The sequence below is a fragment of the Anabrus simplex genome, chromosome 2 (assembly GCF_040414725.1).
Source record: "Anabrus simplex isolate iqAnaSimp1 chromosome 2, ASM4041472v1, whole genome shotgun sequence".
Classification (NCBI taxonomy): domain Eukaryota; kingdom Metazoa; phylum Arthropoda; class Insecta; order Orthoptera; family Tettigoniidae; genus Anabrus; species Anabrus simplex.
In genome coordinates this window covers 774,976,778-775,002,006 of record NC_090266.1, presented here as the reverse complement: position 1 = coordinate 775,002,006, position 25,229 = coordinate 774,976,778, and the positions used below count along the sequence as shown (strand labels likewise).

Sequence of the window (25,229 nt, the reverse complement as noted above, 5' to 3'; positions counted from 1 at the left end):
AAAAGCAATCAAAAGCATTTTTGTTGACAATTGGGCTTGCAGTGAGAACTGATGGTAGGAGTTCTTGGTACAAGGTACTTACAGGGGTTAGACAAGGCTGTAATCTTTCACCTTTGCTGTTCATACTTTACATGAATCGTCTACTGAAAGGTGTCAAGTGGCAGGGAGGGATTCAGTTATGTGGAAATGGAGTGAGCAGCATGGGCTATGCTGACAACTTTGTCTTAATGGCAGGCTGTGCTGATGCCCTGCAGTCTAATATCTTGGAACTTTAAGATAGAAGCGATGAGTATGATACGAAAATTAGCCTTTCCAAGACTAATTTGATATCAGTAGGTAAGAGACCTAGGAATACTGAATGTCAGACTGGGAGTACAAAGCTGGAATAGGTACAACATTTCAAGTATTTAGGATGTGTATTCTCTCAGGAGGGTAGTATTGTAGCAGTAAGCGAGATTGAATCAGGGTGCAGCAAGGTTAATGCTGTGAGTTTTCAGTTGCAATCAACAGTGTTCTGTAAGAAAGAAGTCAGCTCCCAGACAAAACTATCTTTACATCAGTCTATTTTCACACCAAGTTTGCTTTAGTGGAGTGAAAGCTGGGTGAACTCAGGATATCTTATTCATAATTTAGAAGCAACAGACAAAGTAGCGAGATCTAACGCTGGTACAAACAGGTGGTAACAATCGAAGAAGGGTACTCTAAATGAGGAGATAAAGGCTACGTTAGGAATGAACTTGATTGGTGAGGTGTCACGTGACACAAATGGAGGAGGACAGGTTACCTAAGAGAATAATGGATTCAGTCATGGGTGGTAAGAGAAGTAGAGGGAGACCAAGACAAGAATGGTTAGACTCAGTTTCCAATAGTTCTGAGATAAGAGGTATGGAACTAAATGAGATCACAGAGCTTGTTTAGTACATTCACAGAGGTTTGCGGACTGAACACTGAAAGGCAAACAGTCTGTAATGAAGATATATCTGTATGTATATAAAACAATTGAATTTAACCCATAAAACTATTTTGGATTTAAATGTTTCTCTATGAATATAGTTAAAAAATTTACTGAAAAATATATAAAAGTAATTTTGGTGAGATTTTTCTGTTCTTAATATTTTAATAAGTTTTTCACTACATTCAATTATTTACACTCGACACCTAGTTCTCTTCAGAAATGTTTTGCTCTGGCCATTTATTAGCATCCTATAAATACAGAAAATGGAAAACGAAGTATATTGTTTTACTATTGCAAGTGTAATACTTTTATAGGCTATTTGAATGGTTAAAAACCTAGGAACTTAAGACACTTTTTATCTTCAGTTTTTGACTGATTTGTTACCAGTTCGTGTGCAAAATGTTTCAAATATACTTAGAGATTCTGCTACCTTCCTAGCCCTTTTCCCAGTGATCTGGGATCGGCACTAATGTAAATTGAGCCCTGTTTTACAGATGGATGTCCTACCTGACGCCAACCCTATGTGGAGGGATGTATTCACTATCGTATGTTTCTGTAATGATTGGGAATGTGATAAGTTGTTCGTAGGAGAAAACTTATATTAAGAGGATTCCGAACACCCAGTCTCCGAGTTAGAAGAATTAACCAAACGTTGTTAATATCCCCATCCCGTCTTTGAAACTTAACCCGGGGCTCTATGTCACTTCACTGACCACTCATCCTCAGAGCTGGACTCTAAGATATAGGCCTACTTGAGAGTCTGAAATAAATAGTCTTAAGAGGATTTTATATATTTTAGAGCAATGAATTCAAATTACCATAACCGATTCATTTTTGCAAACAAAATATTCAGTTTTTAGTTTGAAATTTTCAGTGTCCTACTAGACTCCATCTGAATAGTTTTTGTCCATTCATGCTTATAAATAAGAATGACTTATTTTTAAACAGTTCGTGGTAGTCACTAATAACTAATCATTTTGAATTTTCCTTAGAATAATAGCATTTGTAAAACTCTTACCTGAGTCAACAGATTAACAAAAGGTCAATTACCTGACTCAGAATCACAAATATAAATACTCGCAAAGGGAACCTCTACCCTGATGAAAAACCAACAGATATAATACAGACTGATACAGACAGAGCCTCATAAATTGGAGGAACAACCCAATAGACGTGGGGTGGCACCTTTTTCCTAGCATACACATTTTAGTTATTTTTATTCTCCCCCACCTAATGGTTCACCTCAGAGTCAATAAATGGAGTGTGAAGTTAATTTTTTTTTTTTTTTTTTTTTTTTTTTTGCAAGTTGCTTTATGTCGCACTGACACAGATAGGTCTTTTGGCGACGATGGGACAGGATAGGGCTAGGAGTGGGAAGGAAGCGGCTGTGGCCTTAATTAAGGTACAGCCCCAGCATTTGCCTGGTGTGAAAATGGGAAACCATGGAAAACCATCTTCTGGGATGCCATCAGTGGGGTTCGAACCCACTATGTCCCGAATACCGGATACTGACCGCACTTAAGCGACTGCAGCTGTCAAGCTCGGTAGTAGTCTAAAATCATATTCAGACACCACAAGTCTCACCATAGCATCATTCTCTGACTCCCAAATAAATTGTTAATATTTATAGTTTGATTTGATCTCACCAACACACGCACACGTTTTATGGAAACTTAACTATGAACTATATAAATTTCTAAACCGTACTGGACATTATTATAACTTTATTTATTTATTCGCCTGAAGTGTTATAGTTTATTGGAGTGTGGGGATGAGTTGATTCTAAACCGATTTTATGCAACTACATATAGTAGATTTAATGAAATAGTTAAATCTGCTGCATTATAATATTTAGGGCCTATACATTTATTTGTATAGGCCTATATGACAACGAAATATTAAACTTTTCTTACCAAACTTTCTTCCTTTACGAATAAGAAAGTACAATTCTTTCTCATTTAAGAACGTATGTATCAGTATGTATATCTATACTAAAATATCAAAACTGGTATGAACAAATTACTTTGGAACTTACGACAAGGAAACAAAAATTGTTCTCATCTACACATTTTATGAAAAATTAAGTTAATTCATAACAGACAAACTTAAAGAACAAAGTGAAAAAAGTCAAAAGTCAAAATATGTTAAGTGGCCCCCCTATTTCACCAACATTACTCCAAAGCAAAAATTATATGCTTTAATGGCAGTAAATAAAATATATTTTGGCTAAAGAAAACTTTGCAACTACAAAATATTATAACACTTATAAATAAATGAGTCCGTCTCTGTTGTTTAGTGGTTAGTGTCATTAGCTGCAACCCCCAGAGGCTCGAGTTCGATTCTTGGCTCTGCCACTAAATTTGAAAAGTGGTACTCAGCCTCGGGAAGACAACTGAGTAGAGGGGGATTCAATTCCCACCTCAGCCATCCTCAAAGTGGTTTTCCGTCGTTTCCCACTTCTCCTCCAGGCAAATGCCGGGATGCTCCTAACTTAAGGCCACAGCCGCTTCCTTCCCTCTTCCTTGTCTATCCCTTCAAATCTCCCCCCCACAAGGCCCCTGTTCAGCATAGCAGGTGAGGCTGCCTGGGTGCAGTACTGGTCCTCCTCTCCAATTATATCCTCCCGACATGAAGTCTCACGTTCCAGGACACTGCCCTTGAGGCGGTAGAGGTGGGATCCCTCGCTGAGTCCAAAGGACAAACCAAGCCTGGACAGTAAACGGATTAAGAAAGAAAGAAGAATAAATAAATTAATGTTTATGCAGAGTTAAGAAAAATCATTAACTTAAGTGAAAGTTGTAAATGAATGAAATTCACATATAATATATAAACAAAACCAAATGATTAAATATGGTACACATATGGGATAATTTTAAATTTAAATAATCACTTTCAATGAACATACAAATGCTATCGAGCCGCTATAAATATTTCAAACATTTATTAAACCCGTAAACATATTTTACATTATAGTGAAAAAAAAAAATGGTTTTCCTTCATTTTTAAACAAATCAAATAACTCTGTCTCATGCTGCACACACGTGGTATCCAATGCACTGCCCACTGGACTGCCATGACATTACATTTCAACTTGCTTGCTGTTTAAAGGGGCCTAACATCTAAGGTCATCGGCCCCACATTTCAACTTAACCCGTTGAGTTGCTCAAGGTACTGTTCTAAATATGTCTGAACATTTTCTATTTGATTAAATCTATTTGATAACCGGTTTTATTTGCTGATGGTGGTGGTTATTTTTAAAAAAGTTCTAAGCAACATTCACCTCCATAGTGTACTGTTGTTGCCATTAGTTGAAGTCGTCGGACGTCCTTGTTTGATTTCCTGTACTGCCGGTTAAAATGCCACATGCAGCTCACCGAGAGAGAGTGTGTGTGTTTTCCTTTTTAACAACCCAGGACAAGGACACGAGTTTTGTCCGTCTCCATGGCTGAATGGTTAGCATGCTGGCCACTGATCCAAGGAGTCCCGGATTCGATTCATGGCCGAGTTCAGGATTTTAACCTTAATTTGTCAATTCTCCTCAGAAGATGTGTACCAGAGCTCGCTGGAGGCTACTCTTTTTAGTTTTTTACAATTTGCTTTACGTCACACCAACACAGACAGGTCTTATGGCGATGATGGGTTAGAAGAGGGCTAGGAGTGGGAAGGAAGCAGCAGTGGCCTTTATTAAGGAACAGCACCAGCATTTGCCTGGTATGAAGATGGGAAACCATGGAAAACCATGGGGTTTGAATCCACTAACTCCCGAATGCAAGCTCACAGCTGCCACCCCAAACCGCACAGCCAACTAGCTCGGTTTATTATTATTATTATTATTATTATTATTATTATTGATGATAATGCTTGTTTAAAGGGGTCTAACATCTAGGTCATCGGCCCCTAATGGTATGAAATGAGACAAAATGTAACGACAATTTAAAAGTTCAAAATAATCCACTGACCAGAATAAAAAGGTGATGATAAAGAAAGAATGGATGGATTTGAATTTAAAACAATCAGTGGATCTGACCCAGAAACTATCATATAAACAATAGTATTACTGACCAAGGGACTGCTTCTAAAGCACAATCCTGAATCGAGGATGCTTGTTGTCTAAAGGGGTCCAAAATCCAGGTCATCAGCCCTTCATAATGGTACTTATCGTGAGTAAAGTAGAACCATGTTATTTGTCATGTTGCGGTACTAATCAAAAGTAGTCGCCGTAAGACCTATCTGTGTCGGTGCGACATAAAGCAAATAGCAAAAAAAAATTCAAATTCAAATTCCACACATTATGGTTCTACTCACAAGTGTTGTACTTCGCACAGGTAACGCAGATCTATGGTGTTTCTCACATAATGGCACCACTCATAGGCAACGCAAACCCATGGTGTTCCTCACCTAGCTGTACTAATCACGGGCGTCAATATTCCCGTGGTGTACCTCATATAGTGGGTATTAAGCACAGGCAACACAGACCCACGGTGTCGCTGATGTGGTAGTACTAATCACAGGCAATGGCCAGACCCGTGATGTTTCTTACAATGGTACTAATCACAGGTACTGAAAAACCCATACATACTCACCTTCTGTTGCTACTAATCATAAACCTATTGTATACCTAACATAGTGGTACTACTCACAAGTAAAGGCGACCCATGGTGTTCCCTGTGTAATGGTACTAATTACAAGTAGTTTTATGGTTCTAATACAATCATCCCTTGATCACCCCTTTTAGTCGCCTCTTACGACAGGCAGGGGATACCCTGGGTGTACTCTTCGTCTGCTTCCCCCACCCACAGGGGGTATCGGTATCATCATCATCATCATCATCATCATCATCATCATCATCATCATCGGGTAACCAGTCTCTATTTACACTACTTCAGAAGGAATGTAGAAGATGCCCACCTTCAAAGAATGAAGGCATCGGCTAAAGGGACGGAAGGGTGTGAAAATGAAAGACTCTGTAGGCCTCGCAAACCTAATAACGTTGGGGTTGGAAAAGAAGAAGAACTGGCCGGGGGGGGGGGGGGGGTCACATAGGAAAGATAAAAGTGAGGAGACCGATACAAGTGGTAGCAATGCCAGACTCAGCTATGAGAACTGTGGTTGCCAACCCATGCCATTACACAAGAGAATACCGTGGTTGTATTTATAGTTTGTTTTAAGTTCCTCTACTCCCCCCATCCCACGAAAAAATCCTACGTACAGTCTTGAGGCAAAGGATGGTTTAAAATGTACCGTTGCTTCACTTTTGGCCGTGAACCAGACTGCCAAAGGAGGCTACAATGTGTTTCTGAAACTCCAAGAAAAATCAGGAAAAGAGGTGCTTTTAGACTTAAAACTCGTTTTAGCCAAACAATCTCTACTTGGTTATCATTGCAACCAACTGTAAAACTGCAGCTATCCATCGTGGTATTGGAAGGAGCTTCAGCCTACAGGCCAAAGGCTAGCGGGGAGTTCCAACCTAACAGCAGATCCCATTACATCCCCTTTATATTAGTACTGCCACCAGTCTTGGTGGCTCCGACACAGATATATAAACAGTGTAATAAGTTTACCTGTAGCTACAGGTGTTCATTAATAGATGTCTGCGTCGCATAACAAATGTGAGGTGGCCGGACATAATCTTGAATGAAGATCTTTGGACCATGACCAATCAGCAGCCAACTGACATCCAGATCAAGGAGAGGAAAAGGCGCTGGATTGGACACACATTAAGGAAGCCGGATGGAGCTGGTGAGAGGGCGGCACTGGACTGGAACCCTCAAGGCTCCAGAAAGCGAGGTCGGCCCAAGAAGACCTGGAAGAGGATGATTGAAAAGGAAATCGGAGAGGTTGACAAGACCTGGAGCGAAGTAAAGACAATGGCCAGGAACCGTACTGTGTGGATAAATTTTGCCAAGGCCCTATGCTCCAGAGGGAGCAACAGGAAATAAGTCAAGTCAATAAGTTTAAACATTATGTGGAACGAAGTTTTGTATGTAAATATTTATAAATAGGTGAACTGGCAGTTCATTAGCCACCACTGTTATAGACATTAGTATACAGCTGCCAATTAAAAAGTGGGCTTTCTATATTCCTAACCCCAATGAGATAATTATTAGAATGAGAATGAAACTTTCTGTTTATTTCACTTATCATTTATTAGATACATCCCGAGGAGACCATTTTACACTAATAGTACAACACATTTAACTGGTAACAATACAGTATAGCAATGAATAAAAATAAACTATAACAAAATCACAAAAAATTAACGAAGACAATGATGACAGCGGCAAGCATGAATTGTACCTCAGGAAAAGTAGGTAAGGAAGTAGGTTTGAAACTTATTGAGCTTATTGAAGATAGGGTAGTACTGAACCCTTAAGTCTAGAAGTGCAACAGAGCTCGTTGTGTGTGGACTAGAGCTTTTTCCCCCTTTTTTACAATTAGCTTTAGGTCACAGATAGGTCTTATGGCGAGGATAGGATAGGAAAGGGCTAGGAGCGGGAAGGAAGCGGCCATAACCTTAAGGTACAGCCCTAGTATTTGCCTGCTGTGAAAATGGGAACCACGGAAAACCATCTTCAGGGCTGCTGACAGGGAGATCTGTACCCACTATCCCCCGGATGCAAGCTCACAGCTACCGCATGGCCAACTCGCCCGGTGGGCTATTTTGTAACAAACTCCCTATCATTTAAGTCATCGGCCGATGGCGGCCTGCAGACCCCGCGTGGCGGGTGCACCCACGGCTAGTGAGGGGCTCATTACTGTTTTTTAATTCAGTAGCTGAAGAGTGATTTCACATACTGATAAAACTACAGCACACAACACAGTATTACTTGTATTACAGAGGGTTACTCCAAACTTAGGCTGCCGTAGTGCAGAGCTTCTTTCATCAATAGTACTAGGGTAGTTATTTCTGAAAGAATATGGGTTTCCCAACCTGTTCCAATAATAACCATCCCTTGCTGCCACTCACAACAATCAACAAAGCTTTTGAAGTAATTAGCCAGTTCTGAGAACCCAGTAGTCAGCGAAAATGCGATGACAAGGATAGCCTCCTTATCTAAACTCTAAATACTGAAGTTTCAAGCCTGTTTATAACTCTCGGCAGTCAGTATAGCTAAGTACACCTACAATGGACAGCTGAGTTGTAAATAGTAGTAAATTATTTGGTTCTAGGAACAAGATTATTTCATAATATTGTGACGGTCAACGTGTTTCGGTTACTATAATTGTAATATGCATTTCTTGTGTATGTAGCTTGTTCACACCATATATGTGTATTATACCATATTTACTCCTTCGGATTTGAAAACAAAATTGTGTAAGATTATTATTATTATTATTATTATTATCATCATCGTCGTTGTTGCTGTTCAGTGTAATAATATTCCACCTTGTACTAAGAAATAAAGGAAACAAGGAAACGAGGGGCCCATTTTCAATAATTTCAGGAGGGGAGGGGGGTCGAGCAAGCTTCTTAGCACCGCTACTTCATCTGGCAATGAGCAAAATCACTCTGTAGGCCGACAACATTGAAATAATGTTTATGGGTGTTTCGGATATAGGCGCGGCTATATCCTCTACATACAATTCTGTCAAATGACTTTTTGCTATTCTCCGGACCACCTTTTGAGCAGACTAAAGCGGAAGTGAGTGTATGGACCAGGGGATGGTACGGTGTTCTCACATGGTAGGTGAGGGGGTGCTCTGCTCAGCGCAGGTTTTGGCAATGGTGCCGTCAATGCGGAGCTGCCATACTTACTTACTTAGTGGATGTCTTGAACACATGGGTGCAGTTCCAATCATAGTCTATTTAAAACAGCAGTGAGAGAATTTTATCAGTGTGCTTCGCTTTTACAAAAAAAAGTGTATGTGCGTATTGTGAGCTAATTCATAATTCTTGTAGTCTCTTGTATTTTTGTAAGTTTCTTTTTACTCATTATTGGATATTATTGTGCAATGGATCCGAACAAATGTTCGCCAGACTTATCAGTTGAAGAAGAAACACAAGATTTTTACATCCGGCGAGAGAAACATGATTCTGTCTGTTTATAAGCATTTCTGAGCAAAAACTATTGACGGTGGGATTACTACTGTTAATGAAGCAGCGAGACAGACAACAAAGGCAGTGGGAGCTTCATATACAACCATCCTCAACGTAAAAGCCAATTATAAAACCGGAAAAGGGTTTTAGACACCTCAAAAGCATAGAGGAACAGAATGGAAAGTAACTACTCTTCAGAAGTATGCTTCTTTTACTCGAGCGGCAACAAGGAGAAAAATCCATGTCTTTTACAGGGAGAACGATCTACCAACATTAAATAAAGTGGTATCAATTGTTAATGAGGGCAAGGAACTTCCAAAGTTCTCTAAACCTACCATGCAGAGGCTACTTTTAGATATGGGGTTTAAGTATATAAAGCGAAGGAGAGAGTTAATTGACAGGGAAGACATTGTTGCTTGGCGTCATAGGTATTTACGCAGTATTCGCGAAGTAAGGGCCAAGTGAAAAGCCGTAGTGTACACAGATGAGACATGGGCAAACACTGGCCACACTAAGTCCAGTGTTTGAGTTGATACATCTATTAAGACAGCCACGCAGGCATGGAGGGAGGGCCTCACTCTACAGTGATACAGATTAATTACTGCGGCACAAGGTAAGCTGGCGCTCAAACCACCTGCATGATGATAATAATAATAATAATAATAATAATAATAATGTGTAATAGTATTTTTTTCATGAAAATATATTTGTAATAATTAATTTATTGAAATTGTGCTGGACAAAGCGGACGTGGGACAGGTTTTCGCCTGAATCCCCAACTTCCCGTCAGTTTCAAGTTAATTCCAGTAAGTTACGAGTACATAAACATCATTTCTCTTGCTTATTCATCAACCGCTTGTAAGTAGCATGACAGACCTCTCCGGCAGGCTCATTTCAAATAGTTGGAATGGATTACTTCGAATAGAATCAGGCCATATATTTAGATAATAATAGTGAATGATAAATGATACAATAATGTTTTATATATATATTGATAATAATAATAATAATAATAATAACAACATTAATTTAATGAATATAATGCTTACTGTGTATGTCAAAATAATCAGTTTGCAATGCTTTAAGCGTGAAGTTGTAGTTAGTACATTAAAAATGTAATTCAGTACATTCAATATTTAAAGATGTAAGCCGTTAAAAGAATGTATGGGATTCTAACACGCATACGTTAATATATTAATTCTTTCAAATGCACTCGAGGTACAATCCGTGAACTGTGCTGTATTATAGTGCTGGAGTACAACTTTGAATTGCGCGCCGGTTCATTTGGCAACAACGGCGAGTGTGACGAGGTAATGACGTTCCTTCCGCTTTAGTCTGTTCAAAAGGTGGTCCGCAGATTAGTGGTTTAACGTCGCACTAATGCAATGAAGGATTTCGAAATGACGGGAAAGGGCTAGGATTGGGAAGGAAGCGGCCGTGGCCTTAACTGAAGTACAGCCCCAGCATTTTCCTGGCGTGAAAATGGGAAACCACGATCTTCAAGGTTGCCGACGGTGGGATTCGAACACACCATCTCCCGCATGCAAGTTCACAGCTACGCGACCCTAACCGCACGGCCAACTCAGTAGGTACTGTCGAATGAAACCCGTTTTTTCTTACTTAAGTTATTTTTCCACATCCCAATGGTAGACTCCCAACAGACAATACCTTAATCAGTGCTAATTAAAACAAAACAAACATCATTCCATGTACCATCAACAGTACAGCTCAGCATGAAATTCGAATGTAGGCTATCCCTAGACCTCACAGTAGGAATGTACGGTACGAAGTTTTATAATAGACGCAACGTCCGCAGTTCATTTCCAGAGCAAGCCATGATATCCATTTTTTTAAAATAAGATTTACGTCAATATATAAGCCTAGACCTACGTCAGCCACGATAACAAACAGTACAAAAACACCCAACTTAACATTGTATCCGTAAAATTGTTTACTTATAGAGTTTCATAATTTTGTAAACTTCTTTCTTTCTCAATCCGTTTAGCCTCCGGACTCAGCGAGGGATCCCACCTCTATCGCCTCTAGGGCAGTGTCGTGGAAGGCTTTGCCAAGATCCATCAACTCCATGATTTTAATCGTTAAACGAACCAGTACATTCCTTAACTGCCAATATTTCACCTATAACGAAATGTCTGATGTGTGGTGCGTACGATATCAATCCAAGACAGTTCAAATAGCTTTATGTAAAATGTTCGACTAGCCTGAAAGAGTGTCTCACTTAACACATAGGATATTTTCAATACGAAATAACCTCTTTCTTTCTTAATCCGTTTACCCTCCGGACTTACCGAGGGATGCCACCTCAACCGCCTCAAGGGTAGTGTCCTGGAGTCTGAGACACCTGGGAGGAAGACCAGCACCTCGCCCAGGCGGCCTCACCTGCTACGCTAACAGGGACCTTGTAGGGGGGATGGGAAGATTGGAAGGGATAGACATGAAGAGGAAAGGAAGCAGCCGTGGCCTTAAGGTACGTACCATCCCGGCATTTGACTGGAGTAGAAGTTGAAAACCACTTCGAGGATGGCTGAGGTGGGAATCGAACCCTCCTCTACTCAGTTGGCCTCCCGAGGCTGAGTGGACCACTTTCAAGCCCGGGAATCGAACCCGGGTCTCCGGGGGTGGCAGCTAATCACACTAACCACTATATCACAGAGGCGGACTTCAATACGAAATAACCACAAGAGTATTGCCCTAGTTCATTTAAAGCTCAAGATACTCTCACCCTGTGCAATGCCTCAAGGGAAATGACCTTCCTTATCCCTCCCATGTTATTTTTCAAATCAATTTACAATCACGACCTCTAAATGACCCATGTGGAGAAGGAAGATTCCTAAGATCTTTTGTACCTCTGCAACGAACCAGTATTAAGCCAAGAACGACCCAAAACATTTGGGCATGTGTCACGCATGTTTCCCATCGTACCGTAGGACTATGATCGATGTCCGGTTGTAGCACAATCGCCCACTTCAGGACTAACAATGAATCAAAACACTATAAAGTACTTTAGTTTATATTTCTGAATAAATCTGAAGGATATAATAACCAATACTTGATTTGCATTATTATAACCCTAATTAAAATTAGGCTTACCTCATTCTCTTCTTCATTCTTGACGCAAATGCAAGCAGCCCTCCTCCGGAATCCTTCGGCGTCGTATTGCCGAGTAGAGTTTGGTTTCTCCTTCACCATTGCGCGAAGAATATCCAATAAAATGTTTTTAATAATTCCAGAGATAGTTCCGTGAATAGTCAGTCTGCTTTCCCGGTCAAACAATAACGTCGACGCCCGCCATAACACACGAATTTAATGATTTTTGGCAAGTGAACAAAATTCACTTAAAAACAACAGAAAGGTGATAAGGTTGAAGGAAAAGCCGCATGCATGGAGATGATCGTGCACCGTATTCACAGCAAATGCAATAACAGTTGCACTTAACACACTTCACTACCGCTCGCTGCCACAGCTCATTGTGAATGAATAGGAGCATTCGATCAGCTGTCTGCATTAGTGGAGCAGACAGTAGACAAACTACATACTAACTTCACTTAAAGCGATAGCTATTTCTTCCCACATAGAGATTAAATATGTAACATAGTGCTTATATTTTATACACATGGTGTTATTTATGACCAATACAATACGATTTTATGAGCAATTGTACATTGTATTTCTTCGCTATACTTGAACATGACTCCCTACGTACACTGAGCAACTGGGACGTTTTACGGCAGATATTATGATTAACTAGCGATGATGTTTATTGAGGGAAATATCCTGTGGTGTGTGTGATGCGTAGCATTCCGAATGCGTGCTTCTGTCCCTCAGTTTGTATTTTCAAGGTTAATACGATTTAGTTTACCAACTGATTTTCTTTCAGATTTCGTATAACTGACCATCTCTATGGTGATAATTTTCGATAGACGGCTTTCAACCGGAGGCATTTAAACCTATCACTAGACGAGGGTGTGATTTCACATTTCTTTCCATGACATTATTGACATTGTAGCCGATGGAAAAGCCCTTCAAAAATAACTATGTACACGTAAGTAACACTATTAATATTGCTATTTCTATTTTTTCACTCAAATCGAGAGAACAACCAGCTGTATTTTAAGATATAAACAGCAGAATTCACCTTTCTTACAGTTGGAGCCCTTCATACACCAAGTTGGTGGTCACTCATCAATGCTTTGTCTGGATGAAGCTACGGTCTGTAAACCTTTAGTTCCAAGAGAGTTAAAGTTTTATCAAACACTGCCAGAGCCGGTACAGAAATTTACTCCCAAGTTTTATGGTGTTATTGAAGTTCAGGTTTTGCAAGAGGATGGTGGATATGTTACCCTCATTGCAACGCCCCCGGAGTGCTATAAACCCAAAGTATCAAACAATAAGGGGTATGTTGTTCATTTCCAGTTAATTTTGTTTTAATTGTTTGAAATCATTATGCTAATTGAGATCTGTCCACTTCCTCGGTTTAATACTTTATTCGTATGGTAAACACTTACCAGGAATGTTTCCTCACAGGTATTTAACACAAGATAGATTTGTTGCTGAGCTTCCAGCATCCTGTATTTCAACAACAATGGGCGTGACATACTTTCTTTTATGAAACCTGTAAGGCAGCATTCATGGTAAGTGCCTCCTGTAGTAACATTTTTATTAGAATATATTGGAATAGATCATGAATTCATTTAGTTCAGAGCTGGATTTTCAGTTAGAACTGCATAATTATTATCCATCCAGCAGAACATAGTACATGAATGAACTTGATATTAGCTACAATGTATCTTACATACATAGCCAAGTGTACCGTATACATTTTCCAACTAACTCAAGGGAATCTATATATCCTTAAACTAGATTTGCACTGACTGTGTTGGCTGTTATACACAAACATGGGGATGCGTGGAAGCTTTTCTGACTACTGAGTCTTTTTCTAAGATGTCCATTTTCAAAACAAAGGATAATTTGAGGATTATGCCTTTCTAATAGACCCTGACTGATCCCTTCCAATCTCCTATTTCTCCATTTCTTTAAAGCTCCCATTTCATTGTGAGGGGTGCTTGGATGAAACTCTAGGTCCCAGTTTATAGGCAATCTTGGATCAAATGCATTGGGTTATAACATATTAAAGAACAAGTTTGTATATTCCAAGAGAGAAATAAAAGTTTGCAATTTTAAAGAAATTTATTGAGAGGAATTAACTTTATTTTTAGCCTCATAATTTTATAAATATGTTAATACCAGTATGTAAATCTACTGCAGAATATATGCCAATTTTTAAAGATATTAGCAAAGTTCAGTGGGTATGATGTTCAGTAGTTCGCCGGGCTGAGTAGCTCAGACGGTTGAGACGCTGGCCTTCTGACCCCAGCTTGGCACTTCGATCCTGGCTCAGTCCGGTGGTATTTGAAACAAACCAACAAACCCCATGGCACTACAGCCCTTAGCCCCAGCATTTGTCTGGTGTGAAAATGGTAAACCACAAAAAACCATCTTCAGGGCGGCCGACAGTGGGATTCGAACCCACTAACTCCTGGATGCAAGCTCATAGCCGCATGCCCCTAATCGCACGGCCAACTTGCCCGGTAGTTATGATAATAACCCTGTTAAACTGGGGGTAAGCCAGGCTGAGTGGCTAGGACGGTCGAGGCCCTGGCTTCCTGGCCCCAACTTGGCAGGTTCGTTCCTGGCTCAGTCCGGTAGTATTTGAAGGTGCTCAAATATGTCAGCCTCGTGTTGGTATACTAATATTCATAAAAAACAGAACACTTTCAAAGACTAGAGATAGGAAGTTCATATTCACAGGACAGGTTCTTTAGTATGTTCTGCAGAAACGATTAGAATTTCAGTCACCTAGGTTCCAGCATGTGTACCTGCACTGGGTCCTCCATGGGCACTGATAACTTGTTCCATGCGTGATGGCATCGACGTGTATAAGGCACGAAGGGCGTCCTGGGTTATAGCCTTCCATGCTGCATTCACCTAGTTCCACAGTTCATCTTTGGTGGTTGGCATTGGGTCACAGCGCCGCACCCGACAAGTTTGGTGATCGGACGGGCCAGGGCAACAGTCTAACATCCTGTGACAACAAGAAGGAACGTGTTCGTGCAGCAACATGTGGTTGCGCATTGTCCTGCTGAAATATGGCATCTGGGGAGTTGTGCAGAAAGTATATGGCTACGGGTCGGGGATGTCATTCATGTAGGTCAGACTGGTCCCAGTGCCCTGGACACACACCAGCTGTGATTTGTGGTTGTACCCATTAGAACCCCACAACATAAGGCCTTGAATTGGCACTGTATGTCTTGTGCGAATGCAGTCAATATTATGCCTCTCCCCCTGTCTGCGGCAAACCAAAATGCGGCCATCATTTTCAAACAATCAGAACCTAGATTTGTCTGAAAACACTATCTGCTACCATTCCTGTCCCCAGTGATGTCGTTCCATACACCATTGCAATTAACCTGTTTATGCACATTAGTCAAAGGTAGGCGGAGAAGTGGACGATGCACTGGAACCCAGATCGTAATAAACGGCGACAGACTGTCGCTCCTGATAGTGTACGATGTGTTACACTGTTCCACTGTTGCGCCAGAGCCGAGGAGGGCACAGATCTGTCCTGCAATGCAATTCGGATGAGGCGTTTATCTTTTCAGGGGGGGGGGTCTGAATGGTGCGACCAGACCCATCTTCAAATCTCTATACAACACTTTCCCACCTTGTCAATACTTTACATATTTTATTTTATTTTATTACCGTACATGTTTCGAGAGCCAACTACTCTCATCTTCAGCGGTGCCAAACATTAATTAATCTTTGGACTTGGTGCATTGGTACAAATAGAACAATTATATATGCACACATGTGTACATATCGACGAAGTCCCACACTAAACACCAGACAACTACCTGATTTCAACATAAGTGTTCATATTACTTCAAGAAACTCATGCCATTATACCACCAGTAGACGAACACGGCTGTTCATATAATATAGCCGCATATACAACACGCCGCAAGAATTAATTCGACCGGGGGAGTTGGCCGTGCGCATAGAGGCGCACGGCTGTGAGCTTGCATCCGGGAGATAGTGGGTTCGAATCCCACTGTCGGCAGCCCTGAAGATGGTTTTCCATGGTTTCCCATTTTCACACCAAGCAAATGCTGGGGCTGTACCTTAATTAAGGCCACGGCCGCTTCCTTCCAACTCCTAGGCCCTTCTTATCCCATCGTCGCCATAAGACCTATCTGTGTCAGTGCAACGTAAAGCCCCTAGCAAGAAGAATAAGAAGAAGAAGAATTAATTCGTACTTCAAAATGTTTTATTCACCTAGCCATAAGTTTTAATGTGGAACAGTGGACATTTCACAATTCAAGAACATTGTACATTCAACATATATCACCTGTGCACATAATAGTATTGCAAAGTTTTAACTCTCATACCGATTAACGTAGACGTAGATGAGACAAAAAACATTTGCAAATTGATGACGTTTTTATGCATACTATGTGACACCTTTATAATTTAAAAAAAACGTATTTTTAACATACATTATTCATGTACATATAATAATGTCAAGTTTTTAATTACTATATCAGTTATTGTGACGATTATTTAAGCTAGAACAATTGTAATGACTTTGTTTTCACCCATATCATGTGACATTCTAATTGTGATGTTTTAATTGTATGTTATGATTGTCAGCTGAAGATGACCTTCACGAGGTCGAAACCGGTACCGGTACTGTAGAACAATAATATATAAAGATATGTATTGATTAGGTGGAAGCTTCAAAACTTCATATTTGTGAATATAATCAATACGGAAATGAAACGTATAGATTATGATCTCGCATACATCTGCGAAGCATCCTGCACATCTGCTCAAGTCACACTGATCCATTACCTTTGGTTTTTAGCAACAACAAGAGCTGCTGGAACATTTTCTCAGTCGGTGGTGGTGCGCCGAGGTATCGATGTGGACCTTAAACCTGAGGGCCGACGTGGATAAATGCTAATCATTTCCTCAGAACATACTAATACACATGTCCTATGAATATGAACTTCCTCTCTCTAGTCTTTCAAGGTGTTCTGGTTTTTATGAACATGAGTGTAGATTTACTAGCACGAAAAAGAACTCACTAAATTCCGGCACCTCATCTCCGAAAACCATGAAAGTAGTTAGTGGGATGTAAAGCCAATAACATTATTATTAAACAGGGGGTACAAATTGCAGCAAGATCATTAAATTTTTCTTTTTCAACTCGGTAATAGTGTATCCATTGGGATATAGTAAGTCCAAAGTCTCAAGTATTTTCAACCCAGGAAACTGAACATCTGGCTCATTGGAATGCTAATAATACATTATGTGGGGACATGAAGATATATAGAGAAGCCACTGTATACTTATCCATTGAACCCTGGAATTTTATGTAGACACTTTTCGGTTACTTGTGTTTTCCTCTAAACATAATGTGGACATGAAGTCATTCCTCATCATAGGTATGACGGTGAATGGGTTCTTTTTTCATGCAGTGGTAATGTCATTCATCCAGTCAGAGGGTGTGAATATGTTAGTGTGAGTTTTCATGATTATACCGAAGTCCTGGCCGCAAACTAGGTATGACTGCCCACTGACTAAGAATTTATGTTAGATTTTTCCCGGTGTGAAATCTGAATGAAGAACCATGAATTGACAAAATAAGGCCATTTTTATATTAAGATATTGGCTGTCACAATGATGCAAGTACATTGTCAGCCTCTCTGTTTTGATGTTATTTTTGGTGTAATGTAGGAGGCACAATCCAATCTCTTGCTGACCTCAGGATGCTTTGGATTCACTTCATATGTACATGGTAGCTTTGTTGGTGCATAAGTCATGTATTTCAGGGCACTACGTCCATAATTGGTTCTTGTAGTAATAGATACCTGTCGTAAGTACCGGTGTCAGTAAAGTCTTCATCCAGTCAAACTCAGTAACAGCCAGATCACTGTCAGGATGCGTCCTTTCTTCTGACCTCCGATGCACTCCTGTCCACAAGCTCTCCACTTTTCGTTGGTGTAACTCTCTTTCACATCCCCATTTAGACTTCTCCACGGTGTTGGCTGGATCAAGTTTGATTTTATAAAAGTCAAAATTCAACAGGAATTACTTACAGGGGGAAGAAATTGACAGATTAAATTGTGTAATAAAGATGTGACAAAAAATGTAGTACGAAACTGGGTCACTATGCTTGGCTCGGTATAAATTATATAATTTCCCCAGACTAAGGTCTGGTGACAAATACTTCTGACCCACACTTTAATTAATTCGTGCATACTGGCACTGAAATGCTGGAAAACATTTGATGAAGTTCTATACTTCAACTGTCTTTTCCATTCATTTTTTGCTTTAGCAGGGCATATGCCTCTTTTATCCATGGGTGGGGTCTGCTGCAAAACTTTTATGAAAGAACCCTTGTAATACTGCTGTCTGATATTTGCAAAATATTCTTAAAGAACTCTTTACACACCTTACTCCATTATGAAAATGGTATATTTGAATTGTTCCTCGTCGCGACTAAGTTGTAACAGATGCATATGCATGAGCCTTAGGGAGCACCTAGCAAAAATATCTGCCAACTGCTGGTCGAAACTACTTACAGCATAGAAAGAGTCGAATAGATGTTGCTGGTGCTCAAGTGAAAAGTAATGGAAAGACTTAAGTTCCCTGTGAGGGACTTAGAACTTTTTCCACCGATAGAGCATTTCAGAAATCAGATGCAAGGATTTTCAGGTGTGAAAAGTGTTCACGTTCATTCTTACATGGGCATGCTCCGAATGTGGTACATTTCTTTAGAACTAAATTTCCTTTTAATGCTTGTGTATTCTTCCTCTTTCAATCGCTATGTAAGAAATCAAGTAAGTGATATTACATCAATCTATTATTTAGTAGGAAATGTCGACTAGCCCGCTCTAACGTAATGTAGTGGCAGTAACATAAATTCTAGGAGGTTCTAATGGGCCGAACCCCTAATGATTATGCAAATCTCATAGCATTACTATCATGTGGGTAGACTCTACTTGTTACTCGCTTCAGTAAGTTTGCATTCTAACCTATTACTGCATAAACATCTAGGCCCTAGTGATGACATTCATTAACATTGAAAAGGCATATGACAGTGTCCCCTGGACTAAATTTGGGACAGTCTGGTGCAAAAATTAATTAGACAGGGATTAATAAAAATGATCATGGTAATGTACAAGGAATGGTGTATTTGCGTGCAAACACAAGTTGGCAGGGCAAGTTGGTTCAAAATCACTAGTGGGCTGAGACAGGGAAGTGTTCTATCACCAATCCTCTTTACAGTAGTGATGGATGACATGAGAACAGCAAAAGCAACATATGAAGGAAGAGAAATGAACATAAAGTTATTTGCAGATGATATTGGGATTTGGGGAGAAGAGGACATGAAGGTTCAAGAACAGTTGGATGTGGTGAACAGGAAGATCGAAGAATGCGGATTGAAAATAAGTGTAGAAAAGAGTAAAACTCTTGTTATGACTAGAGGGAAGAAAGAAGGATAAGGTCAGATTAGACTTGCAGGCAAGCCCCTGGAAGTAGTGGGGATGTTCAAATACCTGGGGAGTGAATTAATGGAGAATGCTCGACTGGATGCTGAGATTAGTAAGAGGATTTAAGCTGGAAGCTGTTTCTATCATAGTGTAAGAAATATGTTATGGGACAAAGATGTGCCAATGGAAGCAAAGAAAACTATGTACAAGATGTATTATGTACCCAAAACAACTTACGGAGCAAAAATTTGAACAGTGACAAAGAAGGATTAGAGTTGAATACAGGCATCCAAAATGAAGTTCTTGAGGAGTATGATACAGAAGAGTAGATGAAACAAAATAAGGAGTGAGAAAATCCAGGAAGAAATTGGAGTGGAAAAAAGGAATGATAGAATAGAGAAGAGCCGACTAAGATGGTTTGTGCACATAAAGCAAATGAGTGATGAAAGAATGCCAAAAAAGGTGATGGAAATGCAAATGCAAGGAAGGAGAGGCTGTGGACGACAACGTCCGATGTAATACACGTACGCTGTCTGGGTGGCCAAGGTTGTACACCCGAGTCATCGGTATTAATTTCAGATCCAAATATCTCTGAAATGGAAATGTTTTAGACAGGTACTTATCCGCAAAATTATTCACATCGCGTAGTATTAAAGAGCTGTTAGTCTGACTAGGGAACATAACACCATCCTTACCTTGCAATTCAGGTTCAACATTATCACTGGAGTTCTGCACATTTCGTTGTGTAGTACACGAATGAGCATTCCATGGTGTATCGACCACAGTACTGTTAGCATGTACTGCAGTTGTCTCTTCCACCAGCTCTCGTGTGCTGTGCGACACATGGTACAATGTACTACCAGCTTACTCCCTGTGCATAAACAAAGCAATAGTGGCTTATATGTCATAGTCCAGTAGTACTCTTTCGTGCACGACGTGCTCCCGAGTAGCACATACCAAGAGTCAACAACAGCAGTACTAAATATGTCCAACAACACAAAATGAAGAAGGAGCTTTCTCGCTAATCGTATAACATATGATATAATACCAATATAATGGTCCGTTATTGGACATTATAAATTTTCCAGCTAACTCATTCTTGGTTGCCTGCGTTTCGCCCTCGTGTGCCAAGTTAGGCTCATCAGTTGGGACTTAGCACACCACCCAAGACGCAAGGCTAGTGCATGTCAAAAGCAAGCAACATGTAATTACACTTTAACAAAAATAGATAACATAAAGCCCAAGGGAAGCACGTTGTAAGACTAACGATCTATCCATAATATTTTATACAAATTCTACTAAGTTTTATGTAAAAAAATTTAACATGGACTGCAAGCATTCAAATATAGATCGACGAAGTTCCACATCATCAAATACCAGACAACAACTTTGACCTCAACATAAGTGTTTACATTACTTCAAAAAACTTACACCATTATACCATTAATAGACAAATACGGCTGATCACGTGGTATAACATAGTTACATAAATACAATACGCCGTATGAACTCATTTGTGCCTCAAAATGTTTTATTCAATCTAGCTATAAGTATTAATGTAGAATAATGAACGTTCATAACTTAAGAACATTGTAATTTAAACATACATCATCCATGTACATAATAGTAATGTTAGGTTTTAATTCTCATATCATTTAACGTAGACGGTTGATTAAGCTAGGTCGAATAATATTTGCAAATTTACAATGTTTTTACCTATACTATGTGACATTCTTATTGTATCAGTGATGTTTTAATTACATGTTAGTCAGCTGAAGATGACCTTTACAAGGTCGAAACCGATACTGTAAAATAACAATACATAAATGAAGTATTGATTAGGTGGAAGCTTCAAAACTTCATATCTGTGAATATCAAAAATCAGTACGGGCATGAAACTTATAGATTATGAATACACACTCAACCCAACAAAGTTTTTCCGCTAGCTAAAATCAAAGAATCCGCCACATTAGAAATCTACCAATCAGGATAAACCTGTACAGAACTGGCCATGAAATGAAAGAATACACAGTATCTGGTTTGTAGACATCACTGAGATCTGATTTCTAGATCAACGCGTAACACATAAACAACAAATAATACAGGAAATTGTTTCTAGAAGGTAATGGAGCAGATGTCTTTCTGATATACCCATTAATAACATACCTCATCACTAAGTGGATGTTACACAACCTCTCCAAATAGTGGTGTGTAGTAGCTGAGCTGGTAGGGCACTGTATATTGGCAATATTGCAGTGGTTTGAATCCACCCAGTGCTCGTTACCTTTTTTTTTTTTTTATTAAATCACTGGCTAGAACAACTTTTGAGCAGATGCTTTTTGGACTACACTAACAATTTTAATGAGGAACAGTTATCTGTTGGAGGTGGTGGCTAAGTGACCTCTAATGGAACAAGAATATCTCACTGTAGTGAGTTAATGACTACTGGACGCTATTTTTTACAGCAGCCTGAAGATATATTTTTACGTGGAATCCAAACCACTCCACGAGTTCATCTAACAACTCATATGAAGTGCCTTCACTTTTGATTACCGCTTGAAATCTGTGAACCGAGCTCGATAGCTGCAGTTGCTTAAGTGCGGCCAGTATCCAGTAATCAGATCAAAAATTAGATGTATGGCTTTTCAGGCGTTTATCAATACTTATTTACTGCATATATTAAGCTACAGGACCGGTTTCGACCTCATATACAAGGTCATCTTCAGCTGAACCATAAATACATATTTACACTGACTGACAGAGCAAATGCAACACCAAGAAGGAGTGGTCAGAACTTTATGCCAATTGCAGGGTAGACTGACGTCACTGAGGTATGCTCATGATGTGAAATGCGCCGCTGTGCTGCGCACGTAGCGAACGATAAATGGGACACGGCGTTGGCGAATGGCCCACTTCGTACCGTGATTTCTCAGCCGACAGTCATTGTAGAACGTGTTGTCGTGTGCCACAGGACACGTGTATAGCTAAGAATGCCAGGCCGCCGTCAACGGAGGCATTTCCAGCAGACAGACGACTTTACGAGGGGTATGGTGATCGGGCTGAGAAGGGCAGGTTGGTCGCTTCGTCAAATCGCAGCCGATACCCATAGGGATGTGTCCACGGTGCAGCGCCTGTGGCGAAGATGGTTGGCGCAGGGACATGTGGCACGTGCGAGGGGTCCAGGCACAGCCCGAGTGACGTCAGCACGCGACGATCGGCGCATCCGCCGCCAAGCGGTGGCAGCCCCGCACGCCACATCAACCGCCATTCTTCAGCATGTGCAAGACACCCTGGCTGTTCCAATATCGACCAGAACAATTTCCCGTCGATTGGTTGAAGGAGGCCTGCACTCCCGGCGTCCGCTCAGAAAACTACCATTGACTCCACAGCATAGACGTGCACGCCTGGCATGGTGCCGGGCTAGAGCGACTTGGATGAGGGAATGGCGGAACGTCGTGTTCTCCGATGAGTCACGCTTCTGTTCTGTCAGTGATAGTCACCGCAGACGAGTGTGGCATCGGCGTGGAGAAAGGTCAAATCCAGCAGTAACTGTGGAGCGCCCTACCGCTAGACAACGCGGCATCATGGTTTGGGGCGCTATTGCGTATGATTCCACGTCACCTCTAGTGCGTATTCAAGGCACGTTAAATGCCCACCGCTACGTGCAGCATGTGCTGCGGCCGGTGGCACTCCTGTACCTTCAGGGGCTGCCCAATGCTCTGTTTCAGCAGGATAATGCCCGCCCACACACTGCTCGCATCTCCCAACAGGCTCTACGAGGTGTACAGATGCTTTCGTGGCCAGCGTACTCTCCGGATCTCTCACCAATCGAACACGTGTGGGATCTCATTGGACGCCGTTTGCAAACTCTGCCCCAGCCTCGTACGGACGACCAACTGTGGCAAATGGTTGACAGAGAATGGAGAACCATCCCTCAGGACACCATCCGCACTCTTATTGACTCTGTACCTCGACGTGTTTCTGCATGCATCGCCGCTTGCGGTGGTCCTACATCCTACTGAGTCGATGCCGTGCGCATTGTGTAACCTGCATATCGGTTTGAAATAAACATCAATTATTCGACCGTGCCGTCTCTGCTTTTTCCCCAACTTTCATCCCTTTCGAACCACTCCTTCTTGGTGTTGCATTTGCTCTGTCAGTCAGTGTATATAATGAAGCTTTGATTAAGATTGTGTTGTTAAAGGAATGCTATATGATGATGATGTACATTTAGTCACATACAAATGGGGCAAGTCTTAGCGTGAACTGGCGTATATGTCATTCTGTACAATATTGCAACTGTATGTCTAAAATATTATGTTGAAGGTCTTAAAATTAGTGTATAAAACATATCTTTACTTAAACTAACTTATATATATTAGTGTATAAAACATATCTTTACTTAAACTAACTTTTATATATATATATAAGACCTTCAACATAATATTTTAGACATACAGTTGCAATATTGTACAGAATGACATATACGCCAGTTCACTCTAAGACATGCCCCATTTGTATGTGATTAAATGTACATCATCATCATATAGCATTCCTTTAACAACACTATCTTAATCAAAACTTCATTATATAAATATGTATTTATGGTTCAGCTGAAGATGACCTTGTATATGAGGTCGAAACCGGTCCTGTAGCTTAATATATGCAGTAAATAAGTATTGATTGGTGGAAATCCTCTCCTATTTTTAATTGTGCAATTCGTCAATACGGAAATGAAGATTATAGATTACAAGACCTATCTGCGTCGGTGCTACGTTAAACAACTTGCAAAAAAATGAAGTCTGTGAGAAATAGAAATCATGAAATGAGCAATATACTGCTCGCTCTGGGCAACCTACTCCCAAGCATCGAGGGCTGGATCCCAAAGGTCATCTTGGGGTTTATTCAGGCCAGTTCACCTTTATGACTCACTTTTTGTCAGCCCACATGTTTTCGATTGGGCTGAGATCCAGGCTGCAACGGGGCCAGTCTATAAGATTGATTTTGTCCTATTTGGCGGACCATCTTTGGATCATCGCGGACATGTGTATGGGAGATGGGTGCTGCTGAAAGTGAATTACCCCTTCAGGTTAGATACCACACTGATGGGACCGTAATATCACTCATCATATGAAGGTATTCGGTTGCATCTAGCCGACCTTGTATCTTGTGAAGCCTTTGAAAGGAAATGGTTCCATTTCCACTTTATTCAACGCCAAGATTTATAAACTGCAGTCATGTGATGCATTCAAAGTCCGTGCCATGAACCTACGCTGGCATTAGCAGGGAGAGAGGTGATACTCTCACGTGGCATGTCCCAGGAGGAGGACAGGGGACTTCAGCGAAATAAAATAGCACTTGCGGACCAAATACACAACCTCCTGTGGGTGAGAGATGAAGATGAAGAATACACCCACGGTATCTGCTGCATGTTGTAAGAGGCAACTGAAAGGGGCGACCAAGGGATGATAGAACTAGAACCATGGTCTGACTGTCTGTTAGGTCATCAGCCCAGATGCTGGTTGGATCCTCAAATAGCACCACCAAAGGTTATGCGGTTATAAGGAAACCGCAAAAACCAATGGCAGGACCAAAATGAAGCGTACTAAGCAAGACGAGGAGTGAGGTAGTTTGCCATTGCTTTCCTCACTGGGTCAGA

General features: G+C 40.6%; 2 protein-coding genes across 2 annotated transcripts in view; one reads left to right on the top strand and one right to left on the bottom strand.

Annotated features, from left to right (window-relative positions):
* Positions 1-12,491, bottom strand: part of Aps (diphosphoinositol polyphosphate phosphohydrolase 1 Aps) — a 465,126-nt gene extending 452,635 nt beyond the window's left edge. Inside the window, exon 1 of the mRNA XM_067141466.2 lies at positions 12,105-12,491. Coding sequence (XP_066997567.1) covers positions 12,105-12,203 — 99 coding nt within the window. The 5' untranslated portion in view covers positions 12,204-12,491. The remainder of the gene's footprint in view (positions 1-12,104) is intronic.
* Positions 12,492-12,770: 279 nt separating this feature from the next.
* Positions 12,771-25,229, top strand: part of LOC136864456 (inositol hexakisphosphate kinase 1) — a 181,960-nt gene continuing 169,501 nt past the window's right edge. The window contains exons 1-2 of the mRNA XM_067141467.2: positions 12,771-13,056; positions 13,161-13,408. Coding sequence (XP_066997568.2) covers positions 13,024-13,056; positions 13,161-13,408 — 281 coding nt within the window. The 5' untranslated portion in view covers positions 12,771-13,023. The remainder of the gene's footprint in view (positions 13,057-13,160; positions 13,409-25,229) is intronic.